General features: G+C 39.0%; 1 protein-coding gene across 2 annotated transcripts in view; it reads right to left on the bottom strand.

The window, feature by feature from the left end:
• The window catches only part of ca10a (carbonic anhydrase Xa), a 280,335-nt gene that overhangs the window by 222,825 nt on the left and 34,177 nt on the right, over nt 1-23,333 (bottom strand). For both annotated transcript variants that reach the window (XM_032574688.1, XM_032574689.1), the window contains exon 2: nt 21,458-21,532. In XM_032574688.1, coding sequence (XP_032430579.1) covers nt 21,458-21,532 — 75 coding nt within the window. The remainder of the gene's footprint in view (nt 1-21,457; nt 21,533-23,333) is intronic.

Raw genomic sequence — 23,333 nt, 5'->3', positions numbered from 1 at the left:
TTAAGACAAAAATTACTTCAATAATTCCTCAATATTGATGGAAAGTACTAGTTCCATTGGCAGATTTGTTCACTTACACCAAGACATTTTTTCTATGTTTAAAAATCTGCCAGTGGATAAGGTACTTTTTCAAAATAAATTTTAAGGTATTACTGACTTAAAACAAGCTTATGTTTCATGCTGAAAAGTTCACTTTTTAAAACTAAGATTATTGTCCTAGAATGCAGACAAAAAATACTTGGTATAATTTTGTGTTTTTGTACTTTCGTTACATTCTTCCCATCAAACCATGAAATGCCATCTTTGGTTCTGGGTAGTATCCGTTACTGACGGCTGAGGATCTTAGTCTGCTTTCAGAAATCTTTATTTTTAAAAAAAACCCGTAGCTGCATTGCATTCAAGAATGAATTCTCCTCTTAGAGAAACAAACACAAACACAACCATTACGTTCCTCTTTGAGAAACTTTTCTATTTCAAAGCCAATTTGTCCTGCTGCATTCAAACGGCATTCAACATGCTGCAAAATGACACTATTGTCAAGGAATGATGAGTTTTATTGATGCAGCAAATGAGATAATTGCTTTAAAAGCTGCATGATGACTGACTGATGTGGATCTCTACAGCTGCCAGCTAGCAGTTGTAACGTCAACTGTGTCACCGTGTCTTTAAGAAGGTCATAGCAGAACGTAGAGCTTGCATACTGTGGTTTAGGAGTCATAATGCAAGAACAAGTGTGCAAAAGAATAAAAACTCTGAAGTTAAATTTAATCTTAGAATGTCATTGTCTTTTACTGAAACCATTAGAAAGGTGGGACTTAAAAAGGGGCAGTGGTATGTAAAGTTTGAGCTTTATATCATGTTATATATAGCATTTTTATAACAACTGAAGGCAACAGCTACATTAGTGTGCTGTAAAATGACATAAAATAGAAAACACTGCCCGTTTAAAACCCGATGAGCAAAAGCGATTTTGGATACAGAAGGTAGTGGGTGGCGTTGAAGCTGGTATTTTTAAGGAGAGTTTGGTTCAGATGAGTTTGGACCCTTCAGAAACTCCAGACACCTCATCTAAGCTTACATACGGTATCTCAGCTGAGTCTTTAGGAAAGTATAAAAGCAGGGAGAATAAAAGGCTACTGTATTACATTTATATGCACCCTTCCCCTCCTGTCTCACTGTGACAAGCACTTTACTCCTCACTTTCATCATTATTTCACAGCAATCCCTCGAAGATTGAACGCGGTCTCATTCCGCATTTTGCGAAATGTATTTAAAAAAATACTGCTGGGGACGAGTGATGAAAGGAAAGCTAAAGATTTGTGCAAATGAATAGTTATGTCATTATCTACCCATTTCACTCCGTCCCTGCTGTGAAATCCATCTTGATAATCCATGGTTGTGTCCTTGCTCCGATCTGTGAAGCAGATTTGGTAATCAGCGGGGGGTCACCAGCCTCGGGGGCTCTCCTTCCTCATTACAGTTCAGTCTGGTAAGGTATCCTGGAGGCGCCGGGGTTGAACTGCGGCAGAATCCCACAGAGGAGCTTTGTTCAAACAGCGTTGCGCTGTATTACCCAACTTAATGGAGACTCCATTTCGAGCTCAACCCTCGGCAGCTCGTGTATTTACGGCGGGGTGATCCGATTTCAATGTCACGCGACGAGCGACACGCCCGGGTGGAAATGGGTTAGTGGGGAAAATTGAACTTGGAAAAGTTGGAAAATTAGATCTCGGAATGTGTAAGGTTGTGGAAGAATGGTTATATGAGTTCAGCAGAAGCAGAGAGCAACCAACCGTTTTATGAGGCCTTTTAACTGCTGACACAATCTAAGGTCATCCAAACAGGGACGTTTTAAAAAGGGCCAAACTTGTGATCATAATTCAGCCTTAAAATTATCAGAGCAGATATGAAATATAATTACGAGAAGTCCCAGACGCATGTCTGCAAATGAAGTATGGTTGAAATTTGATAAGGAATGAGTCATTTTTAGTCTATTGTAAGTTTATCAGCTTCAGCAGTTAAAGTTTCCACCAAAGATTATTTGGGATGCTCAGCTGCTGCTAAAGATTTTCTGATTATATTTCATATGCTACATTTTTTTTTCCTAGAGCAACAGAAAATATGGAGAAATTTTCAGTGTGCAAAGCAGATCCTCCCCATCATTGAACAGTAATTGTATTTTATGAGATGGAAAACCGTTCAGGAAGAAAGGTTGGATGGGTAAATTAAACAGTTTCATGGGACATGAATGGAAATGCTTTAATTCTTAGATTTTAGAAACTTGGATGTATTTTTTTTTTCAACCCTTTTGTTTCCTTTTCTGAGTGTGTGTGTTTTGCGTGTGAGTGTATTTTTTTCTAATTGTAGGCAGCCCCTGAATCCTTCAGGCTCTCCTATGGACATAGATTATCTGAATGCCACATTTTGATCTGGATCCAAAACTTTTACAAGTTATTTTTCAAAGATATGCAAGATACAAAAAAACAAGTTTCCAATAATGGACAAACTGTGGTAGGTATTAGGGTTCTACCTACCAGTAAGAGTCCTTTGGTGAGATTTCATAGTTTAACTTTATTGCAACTTTATTCACAAGTTGTAAGATCAATTAAAAATCCCCTAGCTAAAGTAGCAGGTCATTTAAAGCTATTTCTTTTAACAGATGTAAATAAAAGTGGAAGATCAGCTGGTTTCCACCTGGTAAAGCAAAATTTAAAAGCAAAGTTTCACCGTGGGCTCCAAGAGTTTGTGCAGCACAATTGCAAAGAACAAAGCAATTGTTCTTTGAAATTGTAAAATTGAAGAAGACAGGCCTTCCTAAATGCTTAGGAAAAAGGCAACTTAACTTCTCTTGATGCTTCAAGAAAGCTTCTTAAGAAAGACATTTGAATTGAAGCGTACTGAAGAAATCTATCTGATGAGAAGCAAGACATCTTGAAATTACAAAAGTCCAGTTTCCTTCCTCCTCAGCATTCAGGACTGTCAGGTTCTGTATGGGAGACCTACTGTACACCAGAATGACATGGGCTGTGTAACCTGACTGAATGACTAAGATACCAGGAACAAACTAATTAAGAACTTATTTTACAAAATCCAGAGACATTTGGAAACTTAGAAAGAAGAAGAAATACAATTTTACCTACTTGCAGTCTAAAGACAACCTTTTAGCACTGCTTTCTACCATGTCTGGAAGTAAGGGGTAGAGCATGGAGGCCATTCTGTTATTCTTCACCCACACAACCTGCTTCTTGTTTCTAACTCTCTGCTTTTACATTATGAATGCTCTTCAGTTGCCAAATGGGATTTAAATGGACTTCATCTAGCAATTGCTCTTTTTCTGACAACAGCGTGTCATTTGAGGTGTGCTACGTATGATTATCTAATGGATTTGATGGAGCAGGATGAACTTGCAATGTGAGGATGCTTTAATACTACGCTGAGTAATGCTGTGACAGCTTTAAAACTGAACATATCAGTGTTGGGAGTGAGGAGGGGGGAAATCAATATAGCAGTTTATGAACCTTTCTAAATTGTTGACAAGCATGACTACATGCCATATCAATGACGTAGGTCAGTGATGTTCATAAGAGCTTAAGACCATCTACATTAAAGACATTTCCAGGTTCACCTTGTAAAATTACTTCTGTCACTCTTTCAGTAGTCAGAGTAATGAGGAATTTAACACTGGACACCTTTGGCTAGTAATTGCCATGCTAAGGACCATGCTACCTCTGACAATTTATAAGGAGGGTTATGTTATTGTCACATGTATAAAACTAGTTGAGGTGTAAAGAGTCTGCAGTTGTTAAAAGTACTGTGGGGAATCTAAATAGTAAAGGTAAATAAATGCAAAGATTCCTCTCTTAAACAACATAAGTTGCTAGATATAATATTTAAAGCAACAATATGCATCCAAGATGTCATGTCTTCATTAGCCGCTCGTTTAACAACACAGAAGCACAAAGTACACCTTAGGTTTTCTCAATTCTTGCTTTCAATCCATCTATTGGTTGAGTCAATTACACAGACAAAGTCTTAGCTTTTCTGCTCACTTTGTTTTCAGCGTGGGCCTCTAGTTTTCTTCTCTGTCAAAAGCACCTTCGCAGTTTGAGGGGAACATTTGCTCCCTGCCAATATTTGTCTCTTTGTAGGTGTCTTGTAGTCTTTAGGTGTTTTAGTAAAGCTCATTCTCTAACACAGTCAGAACTTTGAATCAATGATGCTACTTTCACTTACCAATCCGATGATGATTTGGCTGGTTTGACTGATTAACTTGTGGAAGGTTTAGGCAACTTAAAGGTGTGGCTGTTCATGAAGCCATCTCATTAACAAACAGTGTTGCCTTTAGACTACGTGCTTTAAATGCTCTTGCATTTTTGCATTTCCAAAATTGTTTGACCTAAAAATGTCCTGAGTCAAAATTAGAGAGTCTTTATACCAGACCGACCAAAATAAATTAATTTCAAAACAGTTACTTAAGCAGTGCTTACAGATATCCTTTGATTTTCTTTGTATTAGGATACATATTTAACTTAAATATCTTTTAATCTTGTTCTGAAATGCACTATTTTCTTTTGTAGAACTACATTTAACATGAAGTCATGATTTATGAAAGGAGGAACTGCTACTCCCAAGAGACACGCTTTTCTCTTTAAAATTTCCCTGCACTTCAGCCATGTTGCCATAAATGCAACATGGCTGAAGTGCAGGGAAACATGAATGAAAGAACAAACGCAGTGGAGGTTGATGCTCCAGCCAAGCAACCATTGGATAGCTGGACAGAAAAGAAATAAATCTACCAGCAGAATTGTTTCAGCATTAGTATATACCGTTAATCTTGCAACAATTCTGCTTATTGTGCACCACGTGTAACTTTTTTCTTGTGCTATTACAGCTATAAAAAAAAAAAATCTAGACAATAATATTGACTACATTATCCAAATCTTAAAACAGGAAACTTAAGGAGTCCTTGAAGCACTCTGCAAACCAGCAGCCCAGAAAGACACATCACAGTAAAAGACACTGAGATATTTACTGGCAGTATTTCCTAAAGGTCTCTGCATATTTGGCTTGAAAGAGCTAAACTTTAAGCTGATATTTTAGCTTTGGTCATAGAACACACATTAGCATCTGAAAATGATTGCCAGTGCTGCTGAGATCACATCAGGCATTACTTTAACTTTTGGAAATAATGAGCAACAGTTTTGTTCTAATGTTTGAAAAAAAATAAAAAGTCCACACAGTTACCTCAAAGTTTTTTTCTTTGCAGTTAAATGTATTTTAGCATTGCAATTCATGAATATCCTTACGGTATTCGTAATGTAAAGTGTGCACATAATAGCATCATAGGGTTTTCAAAATGTATTTTGTTGTAATTAATCTTTTTGAGTTGGGCTGTTTCCTAATTGGGCAAGAGGGGTGACTAAGTGCTATGGACTTTGAAAGGACAATGTCAACTCAGCTGGACCAACCATGTGTGTGTCACCAAAAGGGGGTCAGGCTTAGCTAGCTTATCTGGCCCTTAGGTAGGATTGATGTTTCCCCTATTGTGTGCAAATGGTCTGACCAAATAGAGTTGAGCTATACTTAGTTGACCTCTTGTGTGGGCCCATCAAGTATTTAGACCATTTTGTACTTATAATGGGGTTAAATAATAATAATAATAATAATAATAAAACACTTTCAAGACTTTTACTGTGTTGTGTGTGCCTTTATTGCTTAGCATCTCACACCATCCCTGACTGCATTTCCTACCTACGTCACAAAATTGCAACTTAAAAATAGTCAAATACACAGCTAACATTACTCAGTAACTTAGAAGCATTGACACCACAGCTCAATATCAAAATGATATTTTTCCCTCCTTTACTGGTCAGCAGCAGTAGAGTTAATGGGGCACATAAATATGGTGTATGTAATCAATGCTTGCGTTTCAAGACTATAACTTTTGTAATGTTTTGTCGCAACAAAAACAGTTTTTGGCTCGACTAAAACCGACACTCCTATTCCAAACTATAAACTGGCCAGGATGACACTTATCTGTAAACCACTGGCCACTTCTAAGAAAAAAAAAGAAACCGAAATATCAACAACCCCATAAAGTTCTACGTAAGATTAATCTACCAGAAAAAAAGATGCTGAAAAATATTAGCACGTCAAAGATCTAACTTGACAATGCATTTTGTGTGAATGAAGCATATTGGTAGGCTGGTCATAAAGCATGTGTAGCAACACAGCTTCAGGTAGATCATGACATCTTCATATGTTTAAACAATAATACCAAAATGTTTCAAAGAGTTGCTGGTGATCATCAGTCATTAGGATGTATAAAAAAATGTGTTAATTTCAGTAATTCCTTCTTTCAGACACGACTTGATTATCGATGTTTAATTCAAATCAGTATATTTATGCAGCGTCAGTTCCCAACAAACCAAATCTCAAGACACTTCACAAGACAAAAAAAAAAGAAAAACTACATTTGCATGCAAGGAATATATTGTCAGTTCAGTCCAAACATCCAGAAAAAGTAAATTACAAACATTTCAATTTGGCATTTATTATAACGCTGCTGTAAAATTTAGTTTATAATGCAAATGTGTGAAATAACTTTTCATCTAAAAGAAAAACAAAAAACAGATATTTATGATGAGCCAACCAAGCCTTGCTTAATCACTGAAAACTGTCACGTTTGTGCAAAACTGGTGAAACATAATCGAATAAAATTTTGCTTTTAATTAAGATCAAGTTCTGCATGCTTTTGTTGTTCAGTAAATAGACACCTGAAGTGCTTAGCGATATGGCTGGTTGGGCATCCAACTACCACTGATTTTTCTGTGTTGGAAGCCTTCACAGGGTCTTAGTACAAGCTTGAATGACTTCAAATGTCCTTTGTCTTCCTCTTGCTTGGCACTTAGGATGCACTCTGCGGTTCTGCCTTCATAAGCAGGATGAAGGAAGTGGCAAGCCTGGGGATGCAGCTTAATCTCAGTATCTCACAGAGCACGCTAGTCAATGCAACACAAGTCCCTGATATAGTATTCAGCTTCTGCATTCTGCTGACACAACCCTGCAGATCCTCGAGGACAAAAGCAAGTTTTATCAGTGATAACTACCGCTGTGGTGATTGTTTCATTCACCAGTGCAGGTTGCTAAAATGCAGATTGACAAAGCTAAATCTTCATAAACGGCCACGTGAAGAACAAAACATATTGCAGCTGCAGTTAATCTGTCTAAACTGTAAAGTTTAATAAAATGACTTAACTTAAGCAGAAGCTTTGTAAGTGTTAACTTACAAAAGGGTAGTTGAACAGATGCTATGTGCGCAGTGTACTTTGACTCTCCCGAATGCCACTTGGAAAAGACAAAAAAAAAAACATTGCAGAGCCGCTGACAGAGCAGTATATAAGCAGAGCGGGTCGTGAAGGGGAACCAGATGTAATCTTGTGTTTTTTTTCCCTGTAATCTTCTTTGTACTGCACCAGGCTCAGATGAACGTGCATTATTTGACTGGTATCAGTTTGTAATCCCTTCAGTCTAACGTATCACTATCATTAAAGGCAGTACTCTTTGGCGAGGATATTCATACTTCGGCTTTTGGAGAGATTTGGGGGGTTTTTTCAGACTTTAATATGTGGGGAGCCTTGCAAGCGTGCTTGGGCTGAATGCTGATACACATTTGGGTCAAATGCTAACAGCTGAGAGACCGTGATGGTTTGGCAGATGGAATTCACACTGAAGATAAATAACAAGCACAGCATCTGTGGGTGAAGAATGAATAATTAGAACAGACAGATAGGGTGAACTGTGAATAGAAACAGTGTTTCTGATGATAACGTAACTGGCTTAGACTTGCAGAAGATGCATTGCTTTTCAAGTAACTAAGTCAAGAGTTTTGTTCTTTTTGCTTAAATGAAGAGAGGATATTCTTCTTCTATTCACAGTTCCGTAAGAATCCAAGTATCTTCAAATCAATGTAAATATCTCACAAGAATCTCAGAAAAATTCACCCACAAAAAGAAACACAAACCCCCCCTACACGAAATACTTTTTTATCTCAGCAAGAGTGCTTATTTATATTTTCTAATCATTTTATAATACTTCCTCGATGTAAGGATTTTTTTAAGTCATTGGTCGCTTTTGCATGCTGATGGGAGGCAACTGCTAATGTAACTTTCTCTGTGGCGTTTGCATATTCTACCCATACGTGAGTTGGTTTTCTGTATCTAGTCCAGTTTCCACTAAGAGTGCAAACTCATCTTGTTGGGTCAAGCATACCTAGTTAGTAGTTGCAACTGTCTTTTGCCATGATGGTAGTACACCACTTTTTCCAACCGTTTAGAAATGAGGTTGCAAAAAAATAAATAAACATCTAAAAACAAAGCTGACTTCAGACCACCCACAAATGTTTTTAAGCTTCTGCTCAACCCAGATTGGCCACAACATTCTGCCTCATGCAATACAGCAACCTCATCTCGGCATCTGTGCCTGTGATCTTAGCGGAGGTGCTGAAGTCTTTATAGCACCATATGCAATGTCTTAATGAATACATGCAGGCTGTCAACAACAAAAGAGGGGAAAGCTGCTTTAGTAAAGTGCCATAAGGGATGTCATGGCCTGATGACATTTATGTGCAGCACAAAGGAGGGAGCATTGTTCTGCCAACATTGCAGGACACTGAATTGGATTATTTGTGGCATCATGGTGTGAGGAAGCCATGAAACTTTACATCGCGGAGTGATTCAGAGGATCCTGATGACGGCATGAGCCACTGACAGGTCTTGCCTCTATTAGGACGTTACTAAGACATCCACAGATAGTACATCTGTCTATGCACTTCCTATGTAATGTTGAGTTCCTCTGTGTTTATAAGCAATCCATTATGTATCCTTTCATTCTCCTTCTCTCCCGAGTTAAGTTTGTGTGGCATTGGCTTAGTCATCAACCCCAATCCAATGCAGAACTTTCCAATTACAAGAGACGATTCTGAATGCTTGGCTACACCATAGCAATAACAGCATAGTAAGTGTTTAATTGAAAAATGTGCATTAAAAGCTCTCACTTGTGTAAAATTATATGCCTTAATAAGAAAAACCAAAAGGTTTTTCTAGGAATGCTATGCGACAGTTATATCCACAGTATAACATAAAGGAGGAAGCCACAACTCGCCTCTATAGTGGTGCAGTTCAGTTCATCGTGCATTAAAAGTCGATGCGCAGGGCTCTTTCGTGCCCATCAGTATTAGAGGAGCAAGGAGTGAGAGTGTGCAGTACTTGAGAAACCTTTTATTGATATCTGAATTCTAAGCCAAATGGAAGATATGAAAAAAAGGATGTGTTTCAATAGGGATAAAGTGGAGGGGCCAAAGTAACCCACAGAGCGAACACAACTTAAGTGATCAGAGGAGATGAAAATGAAACGGTGAAAAGAAAGTTTTCTGTCATTACGGGAAGCAGAAGCCACAGCAGCTGTGATTGACAGATTCACACCGACCCGTGCAATTGAAGGATTTGAAGGAGGTGAGGAGAGCGACTGCACCCATCATCACAGGGTTACGGCCAGCTGAGAGGAATGTTTTTTCAATTTCGCTTCTTTTCTTCCATTTTGCCTGCGCCTTTAAGATCCCCCTGCCCTCATTCCCTCCTTCCAAATTTCAGCTCTATTCATCCCTAGTGCTCTCTTTCTCTTAACCTCCACTCGGCTGCCTCTGCTTTCATCTCGGCGCTTGGTCCAACTCGGACTTGACTTCTCTCCCTCACAACTACCCTCCCCTCTCCTCGCTCTTCAAACCCTCGCAGTCCGTCTACCTGTTCTCTCATCTCCGTTCTTTCATCTTTCCTTCCCAACCTCCCTTTGCACTCTTTTTCTCTGCTGACATTTCTTCAATTCTCTACTTCTAACTGCGTCTTTCAAACCGTCTCCTTGTTTGAACTATAAAACTTTGCTTGTATTCTCCATCTATTGATCATCTTCTTATGTCTCCAATTATCTATACCCATTGTCTCTTAACACCTTTGTCCCCTTCTCTGTTTTTCCTGTTTGTTTACCTCCTTTTGCTCTCAGTTGCCTGGCTTCTATTTTAAAGCATCATGCACCCACATTAGTATGATTTTTTTGTAAAAATGTTAGATCATTCCTCACACAATGTGTTGAAATGATAGATATAAAAAATGAATTAAAACCCAATTTGATGGTAGCAAATTGTACATTCCATGCAAAATATTAAAAGTATTTTTGCACTATGATTTGCAGTAGAAGCAACATTCAAACAGGTCATATGTTGCTTGACCTTTGCTTAACTTTAGTTCGCACATCATACTTGTAAGTGTTCCACTTTGAGATGTTCAGCTAGGAGGTTCTGGATATACATATTGGGTTTTAGTCCTGGTAACTATTCAGAAGCCTTTTGCTTACTGCTTTCATGCTACTTTTGTTGCCATTTTGCATACATTTTTTTTTTTTTGTCAAGTGTCGTACACCGCATGTCTCTTTGCTATAGGATTCTCCATCAAACGTCCTCTAGAGTGCACAGAGTGAACACCCACCCCATCATCTGGTGCCATGATAATTCCTCTGAGTCTTTTCTTCAAAAGAGCAAGTTAGTTCTGCTTTTATCCTGTCATGTATTCATCATAAGACACATGTAGACCCATTCAATTTCCGAGCGTGCTGCTCCTTGGCAGTGTTTTTTACTGTGGGTCTGTGTTGGTCTATGGGTTTTGTTTCTGAAAGTGGTGGGAATCATCATAGCAACCAGAGACATTATAATTTATAACTTTTCATTTATTACATTGTTTAAAAGATTCTTTTTTATATGTATAAATCAATCCCTGCTGCTCCCCTATGTCTTATAAAACGTTAGTATTTGTGTGATATCTCGTTAGAACTTATTACATTGATCATTTACTGAGAGGCTCCATTGGCACACTTTAAATTATCTTCTGATATGTTCTTGTCTCTACTTCCTTTAACTTTTGTTTGCCCTACAATCTCTCCTTCCTCCTTCTCTCTCTCTCCCTGCTCCAAGTCATTGGAGGGTAAATAAAGGGGAGGTTATGAGAGCCTTCCTGTCTGAACCCTATCCATCACACCGCCACTTAATTCTAACAGCTGTCGCTGAGAGCATGTTGGTGTGCGTCTTAGTAAGAACCTTTGTGTGGCCACAGGCCCTGAGTGTGTGTACGGATGGGATTTTTTTCCCCCCAAATATGGCAGTGGTAATTGACAGAAGCTTTACAAAAATGTTAATGTGATGCTTGGGCATCAGCACACCATGTTTCTCTCCGCTCTGCTGAAACTGAATTATTTTCTGTGTGCAAGTTCTTTGGGGCATTTCTGACAGCAAGCAGGCTTTTCGCCTCAAAGCTTCTCCGAATGTGAACGAGCAGCATGTCAGACACACTTATACAGAAGAGGACAAACCACTACAGCTACTGCTGCTCACACAAGACCGTTATGTTGCGAGACAAGAGGGGTGTCCATCAAGCTCCAAGAGCTGTCACATGCAGGACTTCTGAAACAGAGCTGCCATTCCGGTAGAGATATTGCCCTAATGCAAAGAGCAAACTGTTCAACCATTTTTCTGTATGTTATATTTCTGGATATTTTTCTCCCTTTTGCTTCTCTATTTCTTATTTCTCTCTATTACTTCCCCTTATGAGTTCTAAACCATACTGGATTTTGCTTAAAAACAGAATTTTGAGTCTTAAGTAGAAGGACAGTGACTTCTAATGTGTACAACATAAAAATTTTAAAAAATTCTAAATATTTTGTTGACCGCTCAGGTGTCTAAGCCTTATTTGACCATTTTGAATTATATCGATTTTGCCTGTATATCACCTAAAGACAGTTTAACATCATGGCTGTTATACTTGACACTGTTGTCCTGCACCAAAAAGGCCCTGGGCTCTTTCTGCCTGGAGTTTGCTTGTTCTGGATAAATGGAATCTGATTAAGTTGTTCAGCATATTTATGTGCTCCAACTTCCCTGTTGCCAACAAGAATAGTGGGCATAGATAATTCAATTCAGTATTAAGCTATCTGATTTCCCTTAAGAGTGACCCCTAGAATACTTATATTGCAGACAATGGGTCCATGAGGACACCTGTGTCTTTATGAGAGTTGAGTTTTGAATTTTCCCCTTTTGTTTTGCATTTGGCTACCATTAGATGTAATTTTCTATTTTAGGTTAAAAACAAAGTCATGCATTGATGATTTATTGCCAATTATGAAAGCACATTTTGCACAACATCATTACTCATTTTCAAACATTGATGCTAGGCAAATTTACCAATTTGTAATTTGTTTTTTTCATACAAGCAATTATACTAAAATGTCCAATTCTTTGATTACTCTAATGGGCAGCACCAGAAAATGAAATTTGCCTTAGTCTGATTATTCTGTACGATTTGGAAGAGTAATGGTTCTTATCCTGTAGAAGAAAAAGAATTACTATGATTATTGCTTCTGGCAAACTGGAAAAATATTGAAGCTATTAGAGGACATGAATTTGTAGATTTCATTCTTTTCTTTTTTTTGAAAACAGAAAATATCAGCCGTCATGCCGGACTAAACTGCTGCCTCTCAGAGAACCCGAAAGCCTACAAGAGCTTTCACAATTTACACTTAAAGTAAAGCTGAACAGATCCAGTGTTTTATCCTTCCCATTTGCCGATACCTCAACACTAATAGTTTGGGAAGGTACATCTTTGTCCCAAATTGAAAAAAACATATCAAGGCAGTGTTTCAGTGGTGAAACTAGTATTTTACTGTGATAGGTGGCAGGATTTCCACTGGGGCCATATCTGTTTTGCTAGATGTTGACTGCCCTTAAAAAAAGTCTCATGTGTGCAATACCAGCTGTCAGAAAGCAGCCCTGTGCACTCTAAAGGCACTCACCTCACCAGTGAGAGGCCTTTTCTCATCAGACCTGTCTGCAGCAGAGTGGCTTCTGAAAATTTCAAAGTTGGATATTTTACTTGCGCAGCAGAGGCCGGCTTCAAAATAAACCGGCAATAGACAGCAGCTAATGGATATCCTTTTTCATCGCACAGATTTGCCAGCGACAAATGCAGCCTCGCCCTGCTGGAGTTTTCTCTGCTTCCTTAATTGTTCTTCGATCACTGATTGCCACCTGAAGACTATCTTGTTACCTCCTAGACATTTACAAAGTACTGGCCAATTAGCATCTTCCATTGATTGATAAAAGGAGTTTAGCTGGATAAGTAAAAAGAGAACAAGACAAACACTTGAGGGTATTTTTTTTCTCTTTTCTTTTTACAACCCAGATTTTTGACTCTACAACTGGAATTTTGTAATTGGTGGTTGGTTATTGTCTCAGTGGGATGTGAAAAATGTTTTTTAATCAGCTCACAAGCCTGCAGGAAACACCGCTGCAGCTCGTTTGCTGGTACAAAAGTGGACATCAAACAAGAAATCCCGGGTAGGAAAACGGCAGATTAAACAGAATTCAAATGAGGAGCTGTGATAAAAATGCACTGATGCCTTTAAAAACAAATCAGATGCAGAGATGAACGATAAGGCCTGATAATTAGATCGGCTGCTCTCACTTATAAGATCAAGCGCTCTCTTCCGTGCTTCGTTAAGACTTAAAGTGCAACAATTTCCTATCATAATCCGAAGAGCGACTGACACGACTGTAGCACTGCACATGGTTTCAGTGTGCACGTATTTTCAAAGAGAATACTCAGAATGATATAAAATAAAATTTTTCTAAAAATTCAAAAAACTACAGATATTTTTTGTTAGAAATTGTTGTGTGTTTCTCATATTGGTTGCCTGTTGGGTACTGAGGAACATCAGAGCATCAGTACTGTGTCTGAATGCATCACGTCTGACACATGAACAACACTTGCTTCCTTTTGAGGTTGTCTAGTGTGTTATGTTCTGTGACAGTGTTCATAGTGTCACCTCAACATTCATATTTAGCATTTCACCTTACGTTGCTAAAGGGCAAAAACAGAACATTCTGATCGGCCTTTTTATTCACAGAATATGGATATCTGAACTTACCAGTGTGTTTATACTGAAATTAAACTAACATGACATGCATTGGAATATCAAAATTTGCTGGCAACATAGAGAAACCTGATACAATAAATTAAAACAATTACCTGTTGAACAACAATAAAATACCTTTAAGCATTTAATTTAGATGCCATACACTTGGGAAAAAATTTAATCTACTTAGAGCACATAACACCAGTTTTAAAGTCCCTCCACTGGCTCCCTGTAGCTCAAAGAATAGACTTTAAAATACTGTTGTTAGTTTACAAATCACTGAATGGCTTAGCACCACAATACATTAAAGATCTGCTGTTGTTGTATCAACCTTCCAGACCTCTCAGGTCTTCCGGTTCTGGTCTGCTCTGCATCCCCAGAACCAGAACCAAACGAGGAGAAGCAGCTTTCAGCATCTATGCACCACAAATTTGGAACAAACTTCCAGAAAACTGTAAAACAGCTGAAACACCGACTTCTTTTAAATCTCAACTAAAAATCCACATGTTTAAAATTGTATTTGAAATGTAATCAATTACAAATTTATTGATGGAACTTGACTTAATGCTGTGTTTTGATTGTTGATTCTATCTTGCATTGTGTTTCTGTGTTTGTAATGATGTAAAGCACTTTGAAATGCCTTGCTGCTGAAATGCACTATACAAATAAAATTTGATTGATTGATTGATTAAACCATGTAATTGAATTCATGTAAACCATTTAGATTTATCAAAAGTGGCTAATTATCTTCTACATAAAAACAGAAAAAATAAAATAAACATGCCAATTTACTGTTCAGGTTTTCCGTTTGGTGCCAAGAAGTTGGGTGATTTCAGGAAAATCTTTTAGTTAAAAAACCTTTTGAGAAGATATTTAGTCTCGCTACAGAGTTTTACCTGCACCGTGGTTTCAGTGGTTAAGATTATGGCCTTACAGCTAGATGTAAGGTCATGATTTAAAGCACTGGCTTCGGCCTTCCTGTAGAGTGGCTCTATGTTCTCACACTGCCTTCCACTGCTGTTTTAGAGTTTTGTACCACAGTACAAAAAAACTTTTCCACCCATCTGGTAATTCAAAGTTGACTTTAGGTGTCTATGCATGTTTACATGGTTGTCCATGTTGACCTTAGAAAGTACTACTGACATTTTTAAGGTCTGTGTCCAATTTATTAACAGTTTTATAGTGGATATACTGTAGGATAGAATACAGGCTACTACTGCGGGAGGAGAGAGTTTGTTTTTGCCAAAATTTCACTGCTTTTTTTCCCCCCTCCTGGCTTAGTGGTCAAAAACATATTGTCTAAATGAATCTGAAAGTGCTGCTTGTTACAGTGCTGCCAAGTTGGAGCCACTAAAAACATTAGGCATGAAAAGGTCAACTAATCTTCAGTGGTACAGACAGAACGTCTACATAGAATATAATGGCATTTTAGTAACAATTGTACAACATGACATGCACAGGAAGGCCATTCTGGAACCTTGTTTACTTAATGCCACATATCAACTATAAGCAATGCTACCAGGTCATTGCTGCCATGTTGGAATAGCATTTGTTTAAAATGTGAGACATAGAAAAGTCTGTCCAGTAGAACTACTATACATATTTTTTGATAACACTGACAAGCAAAGTGTATAAATCATATACGCTGTGTGGTTTAAGTCTTTTATTATAGAGTTCTAAAAAGATTTGCATTTTTGCCTGGATTAAAAAGAGATTTTGATTAAAGAAAAATAAAAGAATGTTAAACTACCTTAGCATATAAAAAATTCCCTTCTCACCCACCGCGGGTGGTTCTTATCCTCTGAGCTCGGGTCCTCTACCAGAGGCCTGGGAGCTTGAGGGTTCTGCGCAGTATCTTGGCTGTGCCAAGGATTGCACATTTCTGGACTGAGATGTCTGATGTTGTTCCTGGGATCTGTTGTAGCCATTGGTCCAGTTTGGGGGTGACTGCCCCGAGGGCCCCGATGACCACAGGCACCACTGTGGTCTTCACCTTCCAGGCCCTCTCCAGTTCCTCCCTGAGGCCCTGGTATTTCTCTAGTTTCTCGTGCTCCTTTTTCCTGATGTTGTAGTCGCTTGGTATTGCTACATCTATCACAACGGCTTTCCTCTGTTGTTTATCCACTACGACAATGTCTGGTTGGTTCGCCATTACCATTTTGTCTGTCTGGATCTGGAAGTCCCACAGGATCTTAGCTCTGGCGTTCTCCGCCACCTTTGGGGGTGTTTCCCACTTTGATCTCGGGGTTTCCAGTCCATATTCTGCACAGATGTTTCTGTACACTATGCCTGCAACTTGGTTATGTCGTTCCATGTACGCTTTCCCTGCCAGTATCTTGCACCCTGCTGTTATGTGCTGGACTGTCTCAGGGGCCTCCTTGCACAACCTACACCTTGGGTCTTGTCTGGTGTGGTAGATCTGGGCCTCTATTGCTCTGGTGTTTAGGGCCTGTTCCTGGGCGGCCAGGATGAGGGCCTCTGTGCTGTCCTTGAGTCCAGCTTTTTCCAGCCATTGGTAGGATTTACTGATATCAGCCACTTGGGTTATTTGCTGGTGGTACATCCCATGTAGGGGCTTGTCCTGCCATGATGGTATCTCTGGCACCTCAACCTCCATTCCCTGTTGTCTGAGATATTCACTGAGCACATTGTCTGTTGGGGCTTTGTCCCTGATGTATTTATGGATCTTAGTTGTTTCGTCCTGGACTGTGGTTCTCACACTCACTAGTCCTCTGCCTCCTTCCTTGCGGCTCGTGTACAGTCTCAGGGTGCTGGATTTGGGATGGAATCCTCCATGCATTGTTAGTAGTTTTCTAGTCTTAATATCAGTGGCTTTTATCTCCTCCTTTGGCCAGCTAATTATTCCAGCAGGGTATCTGATTACTGGCAGGGCATAGCTGTTTATTGCGCGGATTTTGTTCTTGCCATTGAGCTGGCTTCTCAGGACTTGCCTTATTCGTTGGAGGTATTTAGCTGTGGCTCCTTTCCTTGTGACCTCATCGAGGTTGCCATTTGCTTGTGGTATATATATATATATATATATATATATATATATATATATAAATAAATAAACAGGACCCACAGGCACTCTCATCCTAAAACCAGCTTTCTTGTGATCCACATTCTCTCTGCAGTATCCTTTCAAAAATGTAATAGCACAATGTCTTGAAGGAAAAGTGGCTTCGCTCGGCATAATGCACCCACAGGCGCATTGAAAACAAATCTCATTCGCATAAGGAATATCACAATTTTGAAGAAAAAAAAAGTCCATCGCAAAATGGGATTTTAGGTTAAACCAACACCACCAACAACCATAATCTATTAAAAGAAGATGATTAAATCCATCACAAAGACAGATACAGCTACAACAAATGCAACTTCATGGGAAATGATCTTCAAGGTTTAGGAGTGTGTGGCTACAATATAGCTCACCACCATCAGCGTGTGAATGTGTGCACGAATGGCTGAATGAATGAAGTGTGAAGTGCTGTAGAGTCCTCTGGAGTTAATAAAGTGTTATAAAGCACAGCCCACTTACCATGAGAATATCTGACATTCTTCCATCAGGTCAAAGTCAGGGTTGTGTGCAGGGATGCCGAGTTCATCCACAACTAATTTCACTCATTTCCATCCTTATGGGCCTTTTGCTGTTCCCAGGTGCCAAGTCAAAAACGTGGCAACCTTGCCTCACTGTGTGCCTCAGCATTTGCTGTTCCAAACAGGGATGGAAACATGACTGAGCTGCTGTTGTTCTTAACTGCTTCCACATTTGTTATGCCACTGAGAGAAAGTTTCATGAACGGACAGCAATCCTATCGGTGCCGCATCGGCTTTCAAAACATTTTGGACACCGACTCATTCTTTCAAGCTTGTGAAAGAATGAGTCTCCGTGTCTGTGTGCTGGATTTTATATCCCTTACACCATGAAAGTGACAGGCAAAAATCCAATGACTTAGGAGGGCTGGACAACACTTAGTCTATCTCTTGTGATTTTGAACAGTGGTATGAAGCAACAGTAGAGTCAACATAGACAACCACATCCAAATTTAATTTCAAGTGTTAAGGCAACAGTGCTTTCAGAAAAACTGAAAAAGAATGATAGTATAATGAAAGAGGAGAACTCTATTAATGACACTGAATGCAGGCTTTAACTTCTGCTATTTTTGGACCTTTGACATTCTAATAAGCTCAAATAGACTTAAAGCACAGGAGGTTTTAAAGTTTTAAGTTGGAGGAGAATTTAATGAGATAAACTCTTGTGTTTTTGCAAAGATATGCTAATTAGAGCTCTGCTGAATTATAAAATAATACATGAGACACAAACTAATGAATGCACAAATTAAAAAGAGCACAAATACTCTGCATGCTTCAACTCACCAACTTAAAAAAAACACTACTTGGGGACACAGAAGTTGAATAAATGGTTGAATCATTGAGCCTGGTTGAAGCTGCAGGAGGAAGCACAACACTGAGGTTGGGAAGCTTTTTAACCCTGATTTAAGAAGTTAAACATTAAGACAAAAGGTGAGAGAATGGAGGAAGCACTTAGAGCCGTGTGACCTTTAGCAAATTTAAAGCTAATTGAGAGTGCTCAAAAGGATAAGCAAAGGTCATCTTTGATGACACAAGTCAGAGAACGTGATTTCATCTGATTTGCTAATGCCAGGGTGCAAATGTTCCAATATGAAAAGCTGCAGCTCTCAGTCTCCTCAGAGAGACTCATCGGAGAAGCCATATGAGCCATTAACGGATAAAAAAAAAGGATCAGAGATGGCACAGGGTTCCATCTCTGTACAATTACCGTGTCGAGCTTCACAATTGTCTCTCTTTCTTCTGGAGACGGACGAAAAAATAATTTTCCATTTTTATTCCTATAGAGCAGGGGTGTCAAACTCCAGTCCTCAAGGGCCGCTGTCCTGCAGTTTTTAGATGTGCCACAGGTACGAAACGCTGGAATGAAATGGCTTAATGACCTCCTCCTTGTGTAGATCAGTTCTCCACAGCCTTGCTAATGACCTAATTATTCTATTCAGGTGTGGTGCAGCAGAGGCACATCTAAAAGTTGCAGGACAGCGGCCCTTGAGGACTGGAGTTTGACACATGTGCTATAGAGTTTTCCAACTGCCAGTCAAACGGAGGAGAGGCGTTGCAGCTGTGAAGACTGCAAAATGTTTCATAAAGTATTCAAAAACTAGATGGTGCTAGCGTTTCCAGAAACTAATGCAACGATTCTCTCTCTCTCTCTGGGACGTTTCAGGTATGAGTGGAGGAGGAATAGTTATAAAACTAATTCTTTCAGATTGCAGCTTTAAAGAGTATTTTCATTCCTTTGATATGTCCCAGTGTGCACATCCAACATGAAATCCCACTTCACAGAGAATTCTTTTATCACAAGTCACTGTCCAAGTAGACGAGGTTCAATAGGAATATTTTCCATCAATATTATTCCCCTCTGTGCCAGCAAATTAGGCTCCATTTGGAGCTAAAAGGCCTCTCTCTCTCTCTTTCATATCCCGAATGTGAAATCCTGCTGGGTGCAGAACAAGGTAACTAGGGCTGGGAATTCTCCGCAGGGCCGCTGGAGAATCTCAAATAATGTTTTCACAGCTTTAGCTGTTGTACCGTAGTTAGGCCAGTAAGTTTGTCAAGGAGAACTGCTGAAAGACATGGTTGTGATATAAAAAGAGCAGCAAAAGAACCTACTTTCTTGGGGTTTTTTTTAGAAAGAAGGGTAAGCCTTTACCCACTTTGTGCTCCCAACACTACAACAAATGCTAACCTTTATTTGTGCTTCAGTTTCCTGGGGCCTTGATCCTATAACCTCTGCCTTTAACACAAAAAGGTTTGTCATCAGATAAGGTGGAAGAACTTTAAGACTTGACCATTGTAGTGGAAAAAATATCTTAAAAACCACAGATTGTATTTGGTCCTGCGTGCAAATTAAAATCAAGTACTTAGTTATTTAGCAGCAGTCTTTAAACATTGATTTTATTGATTATGTGAAATAAGCTATGAAGACCAACATGGCCATATGTGAAACTACATAGTTTGGGTCTCCTTTTGAGAAGACATAACACTGACTTAATACATTAATCTCTCCCAGAAAATCCTGAAGGAAAATATCTGACCATGCTTTTGTGATCTTATCTCCAAGCACTCTACCTAGTCTACCTTGTAATGGGTAAAAGGAGAATCATAATGAAGGTTTTGAAGTTATACAAGGCAACACGCTTTCATGTTTAAGTCAAATGCTGATGAACTTTTCAAGGTTACAACTCGAATCAAGATGAATATCAGGAAACATTTACCAATCAGCTTTTGTCCAGTTTTGGTGAACCTGTAAGGATTCACAGCCTGTTTCAAGTAATCTGCTGCTACAGCCAATTATCTTTTTGCAGCCGTAGTCTACAGACCTTACATACAATCTTATAACTTTTTGTGTTAACCACAAACATAACAGCATTGATAATGAATTGACCCAGTGAGTAAATTTCTGCTCTAACATTGACATCACAACATAGAATCAAACAGAAGTCCTTTAACTGGTAGATCCACATATTCATTACTTGGCTAGAACAAGCCTTCACTTTCACAGTAAAAATAAGTCTTGTTCAAATATAAAGTAAAAATAAATAAATTAATTAAAACAATTTCCCTCAACTTCAAAGTTTGTTTTTTGTTATAAAAGCAAGGGTGCCACTGGTGTTAAAGAGGCAGTAGTGCAGAAAAGTACATTTCTCACAGATATTACATTAAAATAAAATCAATGAATTTCATTAAATTTGTTTGCTTTTTCTTTAAATCTTGGTCTTAAAATTTTGGTATTTGTCAAGACAACCAGATTGTTTCCCCACTTTTTGGTGGTTGGGCAGGAAAACACTGAAGGAACCATTTGTGTAACAGAATATGGTATTTAAGTACTACAATTCCCTGGCATCCCACACTGTGAGTAATCTGTAGCTCTTGAATTGAAATAAATGTTAATACTATATTTTCCCTGACAGTAAAACCTTACTTAAATATTTACGATTTGCTTCTCACAAGGAGATAAATTGCCTTGCACACACAAATTTGCATACAACTGCAGGCTTTATCAAGAGCCTCTCAGTTCAGAAAAAAAAACAATCTTAGGAAAACATTAGCCTCACACACACAAGATGGAAAAGGTTGGAGGTAAAGGGAAAAGCTGTCAGTCAATCATGTGAAAAAGCGTCAACTGTGTGGGAAGGACAAAGAGGTCTTGTCAGAATAAGAAAATATAACTCTTGCCAACGGCAAGGTGGCTCGATGCTATCTTAAATATGTAACAAGTGGCAACTTCAAGATCAAGCACACTGTGTTTGGAGTGTATGCACACGGGGGGTGGGAAGGACAAGTGGGGTGGAACGGTGTTCAGTGGGAAAGGCTCCACACATCAAAGTGCAGCATGCTGTTTGAGGCTTACCTGGAACAAAGCTCCCTTGCACCACTTCCTTGTACGCCCACCATCCTTCATGAATTTTCGGTAGGTTTGGTTGAGCTGTGAGGTAAAGAGAAGACAGAAGCAAGGACATCAGCCTTTTATGTGTAATACTGAGAGTACGAAGCAAAAACCATGTCCTAAAGGTTTCACAGACATCCGAATCTTGTTCTGAAGAAAAAAAAAAACAATTTCAGACACACCAACCCTCTCAGAAGAAGACCTCAGCAAACAGAGCTTTAGACATGGCTTAGGACTATGCCGGAGTTCTTTTGTGGAGAATACAAGCTCTTACATCGAACCAGCTTAGCACTCTTAAGAGACTGCCTCTTGGTGCAGAGTCTTTCACAGCATTATGGAAATGCATTCTGTAATGTTGTGCGCTCCAAAAGAAAGCCTTAGATTAGAGCTGGGTGGTGCAGCATAATTGAGGTGACAACATAAGGTCCAAGTACAAAAAGGCAAGGTTTGACCGAGCATTACCCACTAAGAATTTGGGATATTGCTTTTTACACCTTTTCCAGTTCATTTCCGATACAGGAAAAAGGAAAGTTTAATCACAGTTCAGAGGTTGCCCTGCTTGGTTAGCTATAATGGAGGTTGAGGTGACCAAACAACCCTCATCTTTTTTGCTATCCCTGTACAACAGCCTCACCGCACCAAAGCTGGATAGCAGGTTCAATTTCAAATGAGTGAACTGGCTGGACCAAGTCCAGAAAGGGTTTCTAAACAATCAGTGCAGCCACAAAACTCTGGAGCAGCAGCTCACATTTGAACTAAATCTTCACCGACTAAATGTCCAGGGTTCTAAAATGTTTGAGTTTTTGTCTTTACTCAAAATTATCCACAGTTCCTCCCACAACAAACTGAACAACTCCTTCGAGGCCTGGAAAGAAATTTCTCCAACCCAATAATGAACTGGTTGCTTCCAGGCCAACACTGATGGGCCACAACAAAGACATTTACTTTTTTCAAAACACAACATCAATCATGAAATTTAGCTAGAAGGTCTTTGTTGGATGCACTCTTCTGGGGTATACCTCAGTTTACTTCAGTGGCTTGTTTGTGGAAAATAAAAGTCAGTATTTATGACCACTTAAGTGCAATCTATATTTAGGAACTGCACTTTACTTTATTGGTGTCTTTGGCAAACACGTTCAGAAAATTAAATATCTTTAATATGAGTAAAATAAATTAGAGGGGGTGGGGGGTGAAATCAATATTAAAATCATGTATCCCACATGACTGTATATTTGCTTGTTTAAACGGTCTTTTCCTGTAACATTTTAGAAAGCTGAAACACACAGGAGGAGGTCTTTTACCCTTCTTTTGCAGAATTGTGCTTCCTCTCTAATGTATTCTTTCCTTCTGCCCTACCCACATGTTTTCTGTTTAGTTAATTGGTAATTAAGCCTCATTTTTGGGTCATTCTCCTGTAAAAGACCAAATGAAAACTTAAAGTGTTTATTTCAAAGAGTTTATGATGCCACAATGGCTAATAAGCTTCTCAAAACCTACAAAAGAGAAGTACATCCAACATGTCTCAAATCCTCCACCATGCTCAACACTCAGCTAAAAAAGTAAGGGAACTTGTATTTGGCAGAAATATTACTTTTGTAAAACCTTTTTATTTCTCTTCCAAATATATCCCCATTCATGAGAATAATGAATGTTTGGAAAGAGCAGCAAAGATGACCATGACTCGCACCCAAACCAAATAAAACCACAACAGCCTGGCACCTGTTTCTCAGGCTGGTCACCAGCTTGGTCACACACTGTTTCATCGCATTGCATCACATTCCTCAAACAGCATTGTCACAAGTCAGTTGTGTTGTTCAGTCTGCAAAACCCATGCATATCC

The sequence above is a fragment of the Xiphophorus hellerii genome, chromosome 10, assembly GCF_003331165.1.
Source record: "Xiphophorus hellerii strain 12219 chromosome 10, Xiphophorus_hellerii-4.1, whole genome shotgun sequence".
NCBI classification, from domain to species: Eukaryota; Metazoa; Chordata; class Actinopteri; order Cyprinodontiformes; family Poeciliidae; genus Xiphophorus; species Xiphophorus hellerii.
Note: the sequence above shows the minus strand (reverse complement) of the source record. Positions and strands in the feature narration are given on the sequence as shown.